General features: G+C 34.3%; 2 protein-coding genes across 2 annotated transcripts; one reads left to right on the top strand and one right to left on the bottom strand.

Annotated features, from left to right (window-relative positions):
- Positions 1-1603: 1603 nt before the first annotated feature.
- On the bottom strand, positions 1604-3228 carry LOC110893101 (protein FAR1-RELATED SEQUENCE 5-like). The gene is made up of 3 exons (XM_022140222.1): positions 3145-3228; positions 2393-2956; positions 1604-2221 (listed from the first exon to the last, which is right to left on the bottom strand). Exons 1-3 carry the CDS (start codon positions 3226-3228, stop codon positions 1604-1606), a joined length of 1266 nt encoding a protein of 421 aa, XP_021995914.1.
- A 2607-nt stretch (positions 3229-5835) lies between these two features.
- LOC110896848 (malonyl-coenzyme A:anthocyanin 3-O-glucoside-6''-O-malonyltransferase) lies at positions 5836-9431 on the top strand. Its single transcript, XM_022143923.2, has 2 exons — positions 5836-7095; positions 9283-9431. The coding sequence occupies exons 1-2, from the start codon at positions 5836-5838 to the stop codon at positions 9412-9414; spliced, it is 1392 nt and encodes a 463-aa protein (XP_021999615.1). The 3' UTR covers positions 9415-9431.
- Positions 9432-15904: the final 6473 nt, after the last annotated feature.

The raw sequence follows: 15904 nt of genomic DNA on the forward strand, positions 1-15904 counted from the left end.
AACGCAATGTTTTCATATAACACAATATTTTGATGAATGCACTTATTTGTTTGTTATTTTATAACGCAATATGTATCCTTTAAAATTATTTAAACATTATTTTGAAAAAAATTTATAAAATATATATACAATTTATAAAACGCATCATTTTAAAAGTATGTTATAACTCAACATTGTCAATTTTAATTTTAATATGTTTTGATTATAAAACGCAATGTTTTTTCTAATTATTCATTACCAAACATATAATGCAATATAATTTATAACGCAATGCATTTTTTTTTTAAATTTTTTATAACACAAAAAACATAATTACAATAAGGACAATAAAAAAATAATATATTATAATCTTCTTAAACGAAATGTTATAAAAAATAAAATAATATACAAAAAAAAGCCTTAAAAAACTGTGTATGATAGAAATTTATACAGTTGATTAGACCAAAATCCTTAAAATGCCTTAAAAAGCCTTTTGGATTCCTGATACCCAATACTGTGTATGATTGAACATTCAATTCAAAGAAAAAAAATAAAAAATAATCATTTTTATTATTAAAAACACAGTTGATTCAAATTCCTCTAGCAATATATAAGAACATAAACCTAAACTATTTTCACATTGCTCTCATCATACACCAAAAATACACCAAATACCCAACACACACAAACCCTAAAAATGACTAATGCACAACTATCAGTTTGGTGGGTTAAAAGAGGCAATTTTGTTCTTCAATTCCTTGATGGAAAAAAAATAAAATACCATTTCGTTGCTTCTGTTCTTCATAACTGCAATGAAGATGTTTTGAAAAAAATGAACGAAATAGGTATACCACCTTCTTGTTACACAAATCAATCAGCCGCACTGTTCAGAATTCTACACAAGAGATATGGTGATCCGAATCAAACTGCACCTGAAGATGCCCAGGTTACATCTTGGGAGTTCATTGAGGAAACTTTCAAAGTTTCAGTGACTTGGGACGATGGTGAAGTGGAGATGTATGACCCAAAGGACATATCTACCAATGAGGATCTAGGGTTTTTGAAGCAGTTATCTGAAATACCAATCATCAACAACTCTGGTAGCAAATTTGCAGAGAAGCTCCAAAACGCAGTAGTCTCACAGGTTGAACTTTGGGTTGAATCTGAAAGTGATGAGGAAATCCCTGATGGAAGCTTAGGGTTCTCATCCGATGAAGAAACAAACTTTGATCCATGAAGCTGATAATGCTAGTAATTTTTCTTTAATTATGTGTTTTGAAAACATCATGTTTGTGGGTTTAAAAACTATCATCATCTATATAACGCAATGTTTATTATATCCACTTGCATTTCTTGTTTAATTTTGTGTATGATCTGTGTGATATTAAAACGCAATAATCAACAAATAGCATTAAAAGTATATTGTATTGTTCTATGTATAAAACGGAATAACCAAAAAAAGCTGATAAGTGATTTGGAAATACCATATAAAGTATATGGTAAAGATCAAATATATTGTTGTTATCATAAAACGCAATTAACCAAAACATCATAAAACGCAATGACAAATTTTTTTTTACTTATTGATATCTGATTTCGAAAGAATTTGTATACATAATTACATTCAATTGCTAGAACCTATAGCATTAGAAGAAACCTTATCTTTACATGTTCGACTGTTATGTCCTTTTCCACCACAAACACGGCACGATTTCTGGATCTTTGATGATTTCTGAATTGCAATCTCACGATTAGACTTGATCCTTTTTTGTACACCGCATCCTTTGGTCCTTGTTTTGATGGGGACACGAATCATAGAATCAGGTTTCTCTATGTTCCCTCCAATATCAGCAAATCTTTCTTTGCGAGTAGGAGGCGGCGCAGCAACCATAACCTCATCCGCTTTATCAATATAACTTTTAATATGATCCCTGTAACGACACAATTCATCTAAATCGCCAACCAGCCTATTAACCACGTACTCATTTGCAACAACAATCTCTCTATAAACTTTATCAATCTCACTATTCCTACCAATTTCATCAAATCGAATATTGGAATGATTTGATCCCATTGAAACGACATCTCTCGTCCATCTTCTATGAACATATCTTCTAGGAAACTCACTAATATCCTCATACCGTAATACGTAAAATATATGGCGGCACAATATACCAAATTGTTCAAACCGTTTGCAAGAACAATTTATACTTAAACCATCTTCTTCTTTGTTGTATTGCACCTGTAAAATAAGATTAAAAAGATATATAAAATTAGTGAAATGTAATATAAAACGCAATGAATAATAAATATAATACAGATATAACCATATGATCATATAATGTTAAAACGCAATTAAAGATGAAATATAAAACGCAATAGATATTTAAACAATATAAATTTAAAAAATTACCTTGAAAAAAGATGTGCATGGCTGTCTGAAATCCTTTATTTCAAAATATTGAACATCACCCACAGTATCAACAGACTTTGACATACACTTTGTAATAGCAGCATCAATTTCAATTTGAATATCCTTAAAAATTGTTTGGGTGTATATTTCTGATGCTTGTTTCTCCAATACAAAGTCACTCCACGGTTTACACTCAATATACCTTGTATCATGATCATTCCTCCTATGCTCATGCCTTTGAATATCCATTGCAGTCTCAAAATGAGTGAAAAATTCAACAAGTGTACATCTTGGATGGCAAATCTGACCAAAGAAGTAATTCTCGCTTTCACATCTTGAGGTAGTACGCATAAGCCCAGCCAAATCCTCTCCATGGTAATAAGCAGGAATCCAATCAAATCGAAGATCGTACATGTCTTTTAACCACTCATGATTTTCCAATCCAAAAGTAGACATTATTGAATGCCACTCAGTTTCAAAATCTTCTGGAATAATAGTATCATTCCAAACAACACGAGTCATTCTTGTATTAAAATCAGTGTTTGCTGACAAAACAGGACCAACCTGAAACAAAAGTTATAAAATCATTAAACATAAAACGCAATAACTTAAGAAGCATTGATTGTAAAACGCAATTGTTGTTTTGTAATTCTATTGTTAAAAATGTTGGATTTTATTGTATAATACATAAAACGCAGTAATAAAACAATTATAAAATTGCAGTTTGTTATAACATAAAACGCAGTTAATACCTTTGTCTTCAATTTCTCCCATATATGCCACATACATAACCTATGCCTACTTCTTGGAAGTACATCCTTAATAGCTCTCTTCATTGCAATATCTTGATCAGTAACAACAACTTTAGGCTCACTTCCAAAAGCATTAACAAAGCATCTTAAAAGCCATCTATACGAATCTGCAGTCTCCGAACCAAGTAATGCACCACCAAATGTGACATTCCTAAAATGATTATCAATACCAGTAAATGGTACAAAAACCAAATCATACCTGAACAAAAAAAATTAAAAAAACATTAGAAAATTTAGAAGAGGATATATAACGCAATAGAATTTATATAACGCAATAAATAAAAAAAACTTACTTGTTTGATTTATAAGTAGCATCAAAACCAAATATGTCACCAAACACTGTATAATTTTTTTTTTTGATTCCTCATCAGCCCAGAAAAGCCCTCTCAATCTTCTATCTTCACCAATAACATAATCACATGTGAAACCAGGACAACATTCTTTCTTCCTAATAAGGCGCCTAACTACCATTTCTGCATCATACTCTCCGATGTAAAGATTCAAATCCCTTCTATAATTCTTACAATCAACTTTACTATCTCCAACTTCACCAAAACCACCATATATTGTTTTCATAATATTGAATGCTTTAACAGGTCCAATATTGATTGCAGACAATCCAGATATAAAACTTTCTTTCACATAATCAATACTTCTGGCAGCCGGCAAGAAATGAATATCTTTATCTTCAACAAAGATATGATTATGTTCTTCTTCAAAGAAGTAGATTTTAAACATATCATTGTCCTCTAATATTAGTTTCACATGAGCATTGCATCCAACTCTTTTTGAACCTCTATTACGTCTAACAATCTTTTTACTATTCTCAACTGAACCAGAATCTATTGCTTTGGAAACATGAAATCCTTCTTTTGAACAGACAATATATCTTATTTTTACTAAACCACCAACATTTTTCCAAGAGGTATTTTTTCTTGCAGAAAAACCTGCAGCAAGTGCATATCTCTGATAAAATGCAAATGCCTCATCAAATGACTTAAAAAGCATTCCAACAGCAGGTGTAAGAGATCCACTGACTTTAGGTTTGAAAAACTTTCTTCCACTGTTTATGCATACACGTTCCTCCCACTTGGAAATATTATCTGAAACAATTAAAAAGAATATAAAACGGAAAACCTCTTACAGAATAATGTTTTTACTGATAAGCCTAAAAATATGTTCAGTAAAACGCATCATGTGATCTGAAACACTTTACAAAAAATCATAAAACGCATTACAACCTAAATAATAATGTGTTTACTGTTAAATCTCAAAGTATATATATATATATAATAATTTAGAAATACAGACCTTTAAGGTTTGTATAAGAAGTATTATGAGTAAATGCATAAAACGCAATACATTCAGTAAAACGCATCCAATGATGAACAAACAAAAATTGTACAACAATAACAGTTATAGCTAATATTTAGTTTTATATTACATAAATCTTAAACTACAAGTTTGTATGCATTTAATTTAATTAATATCATAAAACGCAACTATTAACTAAAACGCAATAAAATGATGAAGAAACAAAACAAACAAATTAAGTTAGATTATACAACAATAACAATTAAACTTATGAAATATCAAATATTAATTACAGAAACACGAATTATAAAACGTAAAAAAATGAAATTTGGACAAAAATTACAAAAAATAACACAAAATTGAAGCTAAACATACCAGCAAAGTCGGACGAAGACATTGAAGTTATCGAATTGACAAACGAAAGAAGATTAATGTTTGAAAAGAGTTGAATTTGCGATCGAAGGCGATTTAGGGATATGGAATCTTCAATTCTGTTATGAGAGCGATGAACTAAGAAAAGAAGTAACAAAATCTATAAATTAGAACGAAGATTTGATAATGTAAAATGACGAAAAAGCCCACGCGTCCAAAAATTTAAAAATTTATGATGAACGGCTGAGATTGCTTCCTATCCTTCCTAGCGAAAATTAACTTCCTATTTGATCTTTACCCTATATATAAATACAAAATAATACCAATTAAATCTTGATTACCTAATTACTTATTTCCGGACTAGCCTAGCTTACCACCAATGTAGACACTCTTATGAACACGGCAATTTTAGAATTTAATACTTTGACGATTAATACTTTATTCTATTGAAAGTGGTGTGCAAGTGTGCCTTCCTGATTGGTAGTCTTGATTATATAACCGATTACGCTAACAACAATGACACAAACCAAACAAAAGGATTCAAGGAACCCACCACTAAGATGTTGAACGTTCTTGAAAAGTGTCGAATATCTCCACCACCTGCCGCCATCGGGGACAGATCTCTACCACTTACTTTCTTTGATTCAGCATGGCTACTCTTCTTCCCGATCCACCAAATTTTCTTTTACGAGTTCCCTCATCCTACCTCAATTAAATCTTGATTACCTAATTACTTATTTCCGGACTAGCCTAGCTTACCACCAATGTAGACACTCTTATGAACACGGCAATTTTAGAATTTAATACTTTGACGATTAATACTTTATTCTATTGAAAGTGGTGTGCAAGTGTGCCTTCCTGATTGGTAGTCTTGATTATATAACCGATTACGCTAACAACAATGACACAAACCAAACAAAAGGATTCAAGGAACCCACCACTAAGATGTTGAACGTTCTTGAAAAGTGTCGAATATCTCCACCACCTGCCGCCATCGGGGACAGATCTCTACCACTTACTTTCTTTGATTCAGCATGGCTACTCTTCTTCCCGATCCACCAAATTTTCTTTTACGAGTTCCCTCATCCTACCTCATATTTCCTCGAAACAATAGTTCCTAAACTTAAACACTCATTATCCATAACTCTTCAGCACTTTTTCCCGTTCGCAGGGAACCTGATTGTGTTTCCTAATCCAAATCGTTCGCCGAATGGCAAAAGACCCGAAATCCGTCATGTCGAAGGTGATGCGGTCGCACTTACGTTCGCAGAATGTGATCTTGATTTTGATGATCTCATAGGAAATCATCCTCGTGAATGTCACAAGTTCTATCCACTTGTACCTTTGTTGGGACAACCATCAAAAGTGTCCAATCATGTCACCATCCCTCTATTCTCAGTGCAAGTAACACTTTTCCCGAATAAGGGGATCTCTATTGGGCTCACGAACCACCATTGCCTTTGTGACGCGACCACACGCTTTAACTTCTTGAACGCGTGGACATCGATCGCTAAACATGGTACGGATGAGTTATTCATAGCGAGTGGATCTTTGCCGTTCTATGAGAGAGTGATCAAGTATCCAGAATCTTTAGATGAAATTTGTTGCAATCAACCAGGGATTGAAACCATTGATGAGGAATACAAACTACCTCAGCTTGTAGGTGACACCGATAAAGCTCGTGCCACGCTTGTTTTAACCCAAGCCCACATCAACCGGTTAAAGAAATGGATATCGGTCCAGCTGCCAACACTCGAATATGTATCTTCATTTTCCGTGGCATGTGCTTACGTATGGAGTTGCATAGCGAAATCGCGTGCTAGAATTGGTGGGCAAGCAGGCGATGACGATCTAGAAAGGTTTTTGTGTGTTGTGGATTGGAGATCTAGAATCCATCCACCACTCCCTCAAACTTATTTTGGTAATTGTGTTGGTCCATGTCTTTGTACACCAACAAAAAGCACACTATTAGCAAGTAACACCGGATTCCGTACAGCTGCTGAAGTATTTGGAAAAGCGCTAAGCGAGACGATAAAAAATAAAGATGCACTGATGAAAGATGCCGAAACCTGGCTTGAGAAAGCCTACGAACCTGTGCCGACGATTGGGGTGTCTGGAACCCCAAAGTACAAGGTCTACGATGTTGATTTTGGATGGGGGAAGGCGAAAAAGCATGAGACTCCGTCTATTGATTACAACGGGTCTATATCCTGTAGGTCCCTTTCCGGAGGATGACGAACCTAAACCTTGTTATACAAACCCACTAGCGAGTGCGGAATCCAAGCTAGCAAGCAAACCGGGTTGAGACAAGCATAAACACAAACACACAAGGATTCACCGATTAACACCACTGTATTAATACGAATGAAGGTTCCGGTTACAAGCACAATGTTTACAAATCTAACTTGCAAACTCTCTAGTGTGTGTGTGTGTGTTTTGATAGAATGCTCTCAAGCTCTCTCTATGTGTGCATCTATCTCACAAGCCTCTCAAGTCCCTTGTCTTGTCTATTAACACAACACACTACATGGGTATTTATACCCACACACAGCAGGTCTGGTCAAAGGATTAGACAGACTGTCCGAAGGACTATCTGTCGACCACAATTTCCATCGAAGGATCCATATATACTTCGAAGGATAGCATATCCTTCGAAGTCCATCAGTATCCTTCGTGGTTTATCTTTCGAGCCAATCGAAGGATAGACATAATCCTTCGATTGCTCATCCTTCGACTCAGACACTTCACATAATATATTTCTAACTGTTGCGCCAGGTCAAACCAGGAGGACGGTTGACTTGGTCAACTTACAGGACTGACTAGGACATCGTTTACATATAGACCGAATACAGACAAAGTACAGACATAAGTGCATCAACAAACTCCCCCTTGGCTGTAGCTTTGTCTTTATTCTCTATAGGTGTAGACTCGTCTCGAACTTCGATGGTCTTTGGTCTTCGAGTTCTCGTTCCGTGAGTCGTGTCCACAAATATGTATCAACAAACTCCCCCTTGGACACTACTCACAAGATTAGCCTTTGATGTCTTCAATGTCGGAGGATCTTGAAAGTCTTCACATCTTGAGAGCAGAGAGTGTATCAACAAACTACCCGTATCATGTAGGAAGTGTGTTGACAAACTCCCCCTTAACATAAGCTCCCCCTTGAGTTATGCTCGTGAAATACTTTATCTTTATGAAGTGAGATCCTTGTGGTGTTGACGATGGCCAGCGGCAACTCGATTATCTTCATCATTTGAGTGCCTTCATGTCGTGTCTTCATTCCAAAGCTTTGTCATCGACCATGTTCTCCTAGCCTTTAGAATCTGCACATGCAAGAAATCTAAACGCATAATGAGAACAACTGCTTGGAATATAGTTAATCATAAACAAGTGACACACGGATGACCAAGTCACAAACAAACACCGTCCGACAGTTTGAAAGTTTAACAAATTTATCATTTTCAATTTCAAACTTTCAAAACATGCAAATTTCGACCGTTTATGAAGATTTAGTCATTTCGGTTTCCGTTCAGGTTTCAGGCAACGAAGACTCGAGTTCCAACATCGTACGATCGAAAATAAAATAGAAATAAAATCTTTTTGGCTTTTATAAAGTTTAAATTGAAACACACCTAAAATCTTTTTGGTATTTTGACTTTTCTAAATGTAAATACTGAAAGCAGTAAATAAATATATACATACATTCTTTTTGCGAGTTTCGAGGGTAAGAGAATCATATCAGTGTACGGTCATGCCAAAACACTCTTGTTGTTCAGTTAGTTAACATTAAGATAAGCATCCTATAACAATTATCGGTATTGTTGTCCACTTAAGCTCAACTTATCAGATGTAATCATGTTTAGGAGATACATTAAGGTATGATTTAAAACTTACCGACCGGTGTTCATCCACATCACGACACATTCCCGTATCAAGGTATGCACGAGGGTTCATCTTACCGGTGAGTATACCGATTATCATCTGTTTGACCGTATATTGATGTGAGATTCTCACTTATTTTGATTTGAAAACAAGCCCTTTGTGATAGAATCACTTATTGATGAGGAACTTGATTTTCGATGCATGAGGGCACAGGAGCAAGTCCGTGAACAGGTCAGTACTTCCGTACAGCAGAGAGACGAACTTGACTCCCGGATAAATGTGATATTTTATCACTTATTTGATATGGACATGTGATTGTTTATCACTTATTGAGGTCGAATGCAGTATGTAATATGCACACGTATGTATAGTATCATGGAAGATCTTGACTTGCGTCCCCGTTATTTTTCGGTAAAAGATACAACCATGATACCCAGATGATAAGCAGCATAAAGACCGAAGATATATTTTGTCTTAAAAGACAAAATATATTTATTCTCACTTATCAACATATCCGTTAACGCGTGCAAAGATTCACCGGCTGATATTGAAATCGGTATCTCCCTTCCTGCTAAACAATTGGATGCGTTTATTTCCATATCTAGAGATGAATTAGAGAGCAACTTTTATGAGCAAGCTTGAGTCGTTTGTTAAAAGCATTTGTATGGTATTAAATTAGTTTCCTAGCTCGCTATATTTTCAGTTTTGCTTTACAACAATTTACATTCAGTAAATTCATAAGATTTGAATTAAACTATTGTGCCAGGTTGTGTATGTAGATTCAGGCCCCTTTGCAAACACACACTACACAACTCAAGCTCAACGTATGTATGTATGTATTATATACGTGAATTGAGAAGAAATATGAAAACTGCTCCATCTTCATTCAATAAACATAAATGGCTATAAATAGCCTTACACAAACTTCTACGTGGGAACATGGAAGCCACAAAAAATTCAACTCCCTAAGAAATGTTGCACCCACTCTTTTACCCATGTGCACTAGAGATGAGCAAATCGATTCGGTACTGAACCGATACCGGTACCAAATTTACCGAATTGGGTATTTTTTCGGTACCGACTTTTAGCATTTTCGGTACCGAACCGTACGGAACCGGATATATTCAGTACCGGTATCGATACCCACTTTTAAGGATTTTCGGTACCGGTACCGGTTTGATACCGGATGATACCGAGCTCATCCCTAATGTGCACCTTCTACAACGTACACATCCAAAGAATATTCGATTAAAGTATACCAAGTCTACCTAGTAACTTAATCAAATAAAATACTAATAAAACAAATAATAAAACTAAACTAAAAGTCAAGATTAGTTCCAACAGTGTATACTAAATAGGTGAAGTGTAATTCCATATAAAACCACCAATCAGTTTAAAACTTAGTTACAGTTTAACCCATTTCCATACCGTTTTATATGTGTTAAACTAGCGTGAATAAGTTCAACTTACCAGCCGTTAACAAGCTAACATGTTAAACCTAACATAATTAACACCATCAGTTTTAAGGCTTAATTATAAAACTAAAAAGTTATCAAAATGAATAAATTATATTTCTTAAATTTTATACGTAAATTAAGCTCAGTTTCTACTATGTTTGTCGCCTTCCAATCAAACGAAAGAAATAATATAATAGTTAGAGATGATTGCTTAGTGGTCTACCGTAAAAATATTTTATTGAAAATGACATATTAATTTAACTTTGTAAATAATTTAATAATATAATCTTTCGTTAGCATTATTTGTATTTTAGTTACGATTAAATTACAATACTACTATGAATGGGTGACTCCTTTATACTTGCAAACAAAATATTCTAGTATTTATATTATTATAAGTGCTAATAAATATATTTTGTCTTTTAAGACTTTTAAGATATGATGTTTATAAAGTTACGAGTATGTCGTTGTAACGTGTTTAATTTTATCTCTGCCTTGATATAAACTATACTCAAAACCGACTTGTGAATATACATGTAAAAGTCATCAAAACACAAATGTAGTATTTTATTATATAACTATTTCCTCTCGTAACTCTTAAATAATATGTTTTATAAGATTCAAAGTTTCTCTTTGCGATATACTTATAGACAAAAGATCAAATACAAATAGTATTATCGTACAAGAAAAAAAAGGCGGTGACAAAATCGTAAATACCATGTATCTGAATTTTTCTCATGCCAATCGTACTAACCTAAAAATCAACATCCCTGATTCTATTTCATATTCTCCCATGATTTAATCAGACTGAGTAGCCACATTATATTACTAGGTTTAGTTGGTGATTCTGTATTATCTCAAATCGAACGATTGCATTGTCGTTTTCATCATCAATGGCTGAATATACGAACTCTAATTTTCATGATTTGTAGCTTTTTTGATCGATTTGCTTTGATTTGTGTCATTTTTATTGTTTTTATAGTAGGAATTGATATAGTTAAACTAATATTTTACATGAGTTGAGTGGATTTTGTGAAATAATTCTAGACATGCACCAGAATAATTTTAACATCATGCATATATTGTATGATTTTAGAATACGTAGAGTAATTTTTATGGGTACACCTAAGTTCATATAGGTATAGCAGTTTTACAATAGTAGAGTAATTTTATATAGAATTATTTATCTAGATTTTACTTTTACATCAGTAGAGTAATTATGGCTAGAATAATTTTTATGGGGATACCCTTGTTGAACTAAGTAGAGTAATTTTTATAAAGTAATTTATGTAGGGTTATTTTAACATATATGCATATTAGTAGTGTAATTATTGCTAGGGAGCATTATGCATATGAATAGTGTAATTAATGCTAGAGTAATTTTATGTGGATATATTTGCTCAAATAAGTAGAATAATTATCAATTAGTAGAGAGTAATTTTAAAGAAGAATTTATGTAGGGTCATTTTAGACTAGTAGAATAATTTCTAATTTATAGAGTAATTATATATATGTTTTAATTTCAGATATTCGAGTAGAAGATATAATTGCGGGTTTTCAGTGTTTGGCGTCTTCTATTGAAAGGACTTTCAAATCTAGTGTATTTTCTTCAATAACATCGATTGTTGGCATAATTTTCTCATCTTTGGATGATGCATATGTGTTTTTATCAAACGTATGCCAAAAAGGGAAGGGTTTGTGTAAGGAAAGGTTCTCAAGTTGAAAGAATGATTTCATTGCATATAAATACTTTACATGTTCAAAGGAGAGTCATAAGCCATTTAAGAAGTTTGATGATGCTTTAGAATTTGCTAAAGATAGAAAAAAAAACGAAGAAAGGGTAGGAATAGGCCCTCCATTCGTACGGGTTGTCAAGCATATATTTCATTATCCTCTTATGATGGTAATTCGTATAGCTTATACAAGTTTGTAGAAGAACATAATCATATTTCGATTTCTCAAGAAGATATACAATTTGTTCCTTCATCAAGAAATTTAACGGATATGAAACAAAAGAGGATATATTCCTTGTCAATGTTAAATCTAGGTCCTTTGAAATAATTTCATAATGTGGGGGCAAAATATGGTTGTTTTAAAAAGGTTGGTGCAACTGCTGTGGACTGCAAGAATTTTAAAAGAGAATTAAAATGTTTTAACAGAGGCTGAAATGATTGTTCAAAGATTGACTCATAAGAAAGAATATCTTCGGAATTTTTGAAAATATACTACACATTCAAATGGTTGTTTAACAAGGTTATTTTGGGCATATGAAGTCTCTAAAATGAATTATTTGACTTTTGTTGATGTAATGTCCAACTTTCAAAACGAATAACTAAGTTTATTGTATATTTTTTATCGATTTTAATTTTATCATTATTATTCTTAATTCTTTTATATCAAGATACAAAATGGTTTTGTACCATTCACTTACTGGTATTGATAATCATTTTCATAATGTCAATCTTGGAGCTAGTATAATTCCAAAAGAAACTATTGAATCTTATGTGGTGTTATTAACATGTTTTTTTAGTGCATTTAGTCGTCAACCAAAGGTTGTAGTTACTATCAAGATGCTACTATGAAGTCAGCAATTGAAACTGTTTTTACGAAGAGTCGACCTAGATTATGTATGTGGCATATCATGAAGAAAATAGCTCATACGGTTGGTTTGATTAACTTAATTAGAGAAATTATTAAGTACAATAGAATAATTATGTTAATTTGAGTAATTAATGAAGTGTAGAGTAATTATGTCAATTAGGGTAATTATCAAGTACTGTAGAGTAATTACTAGAATTAAGTAAGTGTAGAGTACTTATGTTAATTAGAGTAATTAATAAGTTTGTACGGTAATTAAGTGTTGTTATGTTATGTTGTCAACTAGACGAATTGTTATCCATTCCAGCTATAGCTGGGTGGTAGAGGCTCTTGTCTTTTGGAGAAAAGACCAGGGTTCAAATCCTGACATGGGGTATAGTTTAATATTTATTGGTGTAATTTAAAAAGTAAGAGCAATGTAACATTTGCCATTCAAAAAAAAAGACGAATTGTTTTTTATTTATTAGATTTTTGTTAATAATCACATATGCAGATTTATTGTTTCTTTTTTTATTGGTTGGGTATGAATTGTGCAACGATGATACTTTTAAGCGACGTATTTGTGATGTGTGCAAAATGCAACATATAAATTACATCAAATATGGCATAAAACTAACCTCTTTTTAGTACTAATGTTGGAAAAAGTGTGTTTTTGTCTTCCTTTTGTATTTTCAGGATTAAATGAGCTCAAATGAACAAAAGAAGCAAAAAGACAGCTAAATCTAGCATAAATACAAGAAAAGGAACAAACGTGGCATGTCCGACCCCCCGACAGCATCTTCCCAAGCAAAAACAAGAGAACCGAAGGCTGAACACGCCCAGTGTTGAGTGAGCACGGGGGCGTGCCCAAGTGTCTGCAGAAAAGACAAAGTTGTAGAAGCTTCTATCACCCACCACGGGGGCGTGCCCAGCGGACACGGGGCCGTGGTCAACTCTAAGATTCGCAGAATCTAGGGAAATCTTGATAGTACAGATACGCTTCTTCACACGGGGTCGTGCCCAGCGGACACGGGGGCGTGGTCAAATAATGCAAACAAACTGCAATTAATGAAGAAAGAGAAGGGGGATGGACACGGGGCCGTGCCCGAGCTGCTGTTCAGGCTATAAATAGGGATGCTTGACTCATTTGCAAACAATCCCTTGGCACACCACCTCTCTCACACTTCACCCACCCACCATCACCATCACAACACCATCATCCACCACCATTATCCATCATCCATCATAGAGTGTGTGAGTCGTCTCGGGATCTAAGATTGATCGTAAGAGTTCTTGACAATCAAAGGCCATGTTTGCCTAAGTCTCTTACATCACTTGGTGAAGACAAGTGTCTAGTGTAATATTTTTTATTTTTAATCTTTTCGCACTTTTTGTTTGGTTATGTATTAATGACTTTAATAACTAGTTTCTTATGTTGAAGGTGATTCTTCCTTATCGTTTGTCCGTGGTGTCTTGGCATTATTTTACTGTCTATATAAAATAAAAGATTTTCACCATTCATATCTCCACGGTCTATATGGAGATATGTTGGCTACCTGGTCGGGGGTTAAGGGAACGGTTTGGTAAGAGTCTTGCCTTGTTCATTGTATAGATCCTGCAAGGACCTGGGTTAAATTTAGTAGGACCTCCTTCAATACCCGCCGGTATTGGATGGTGGGGGTCCAAACTCTTTGATCTCCTCATATGTAAGCTACCATTAAAACTTTAACCCGGCTACTTAGGACTGGGTTGTATCCTTGCTGACTCAAACTACTGGGTTGAGGGTAACATCACCTTCAAAAGAGGGGCCTACTGCAATAACTAAGATAATCTCTTAAAAAGTGCAAAAGTGCGGAAATAATCAAAGGTTACACTACACACGTGTCGGATCCAAGTGATTCATCTTGTCTACCTGTTTTTACTTTTATTTTATTTTTCAGCATTTTAGTTAGTTTTATTTTTCTAGTTTAAAAACCTTTTTCTTACTTTTGATTTGATTAAACGTTGAGGACAAACCGGTACTAAAAGCTCTTGTGTCCTTGGATGACCTCGGTAACACTATACTACGTTCACGATGGGTGCACTTGCCCATATGTGTGTTTAGTGTTAGTAAATATCGTGATTTATAAATTTAAAACTTGGCTAAAAAGTGTTAAAGGGCTTAAAATATACATAAAAAATATATCACACCTAACGCACATCAAGTTTTTGGCGCCGTTGCCGGGGACACAAGGATTTTAAGAAAGTTAGGAATCAACAGCCTAATCGTTTTTTCTAATCTTTTCTGTTTTTTTTAGGATTTTCTTAATTTGCCGGGGACACAAGGATTTTAAGTTTTCACGACCAGACGAGTCGTTCAGAAGAGTTTTTGCTCAATACGAGAGGCGGAAACAAACGTATCGAGTTAATTCAGCTTGCATTTCACTTTAAATGTCTTTTTGATTGATATAACAGCAATTTACAGCGAGTAGACACTTCGGCAGCAGTTGGGCACCGAAACCAGAAAGTTACAAATGACAAGGCACATCAAGTATATATAGGCTGGGGTATTTCGCACGAAATCATTCATGCAAAATGACCAAGCTCATTTCATGCGAAATAGTTGTTTCATTTCGTGCGGAATCAACCCTTAACATGTTATCTCGTTTTTCGTGCCCTGGTCTATCTAATTTAATACAAGACTCGATACAAGACGAAGTCGACATACATATGCACCAACAGACTCCCCCTTGGATGTTGACGAAGTCTTCAGTGTCGAGTCTTCAATCTTCAGTCTTTATCAATCTTCTCGATCTCTCCCGAAGTATCTGACAATGTAAAGCATCCTAAATCTCTCTCTTTTCTTTTCATCAGCACCAACAGTTAACCTTCCCCTTGGATGTAGATTTATCATCTTCCTAATTCTCTTGATCAGATCTATTAATTCCTTAAGTTCATCAGCATCAGCAGCTTGCGTGAATACAGCTCCAGGATCATACACTGGCTCTAATCATGTTTTCTTGATAGTCTTCAGACTCCCCCTTTCAAAAAGCTAGGGTCGTAGTCTGGAATTCTCATTCTTGAATCGTGACCTGGTTCACACTCTGCTCAGATTCTAA

This window comes from Helianthus annuus, chromosome 12, assembly GCF_002127325.2.
Source record: "Helianthus annuus cultivar XRQ/B chromosome 12, HanXRQr2.0-SUNRISE, whole genome shotgun sequence".
NCBI classification, from domain to species: domain Eukaryota; kingdom Viridiplantae; phylum Streptophyta; class Magnoliopsida; order Asterales; family Asteraceae; genus Helianthus; species Helianthus annuus.

What these genes read in the sequence shown, in the direction of transcription:
- LOC110896848 (XM_022143923.2), top strand. Translation starts at nt 5,836, where the DNA reads ATGTTGAACGTTCTTGAAAAGTGTCGAATATCTCCACCACCTGCCGCC. An exon ending in CTATTGATTACAACGGGTCT is followed by an intron (nt 7,096 to 9,282) that starts ATATCCTGTAGG and finishes TCACTTATCAAC; the next exon opens with ATATCCGTTAACGCGTGCAA.
- LOC110893101 (XM_022140222.1), bottom strand. Translation starts at nt 3,228, where the DNA reads ATGAAGAGAGCTATTAAGGATGTACTTCCAAGAAGTAGGCATAGGTTA. An exon ending in GGGAGAAATTGAAGACAAAG is followed by an intron (nt 2,957 to 3,144) that starts GTATTAACTGCG and finishes CTTTTGTTTCAG; the next exon opens with GTTGGTCCTGTTTTGTCAGC. An exon ending in CATGCACATCTTTTTTCAAG is followed by an intron (nt 2,222 to 2,392) that starts GTAATTTTTTAA and finishes CTTATTTTACAG; the next exon opens with GTGCAATACAACAAAGAAGA.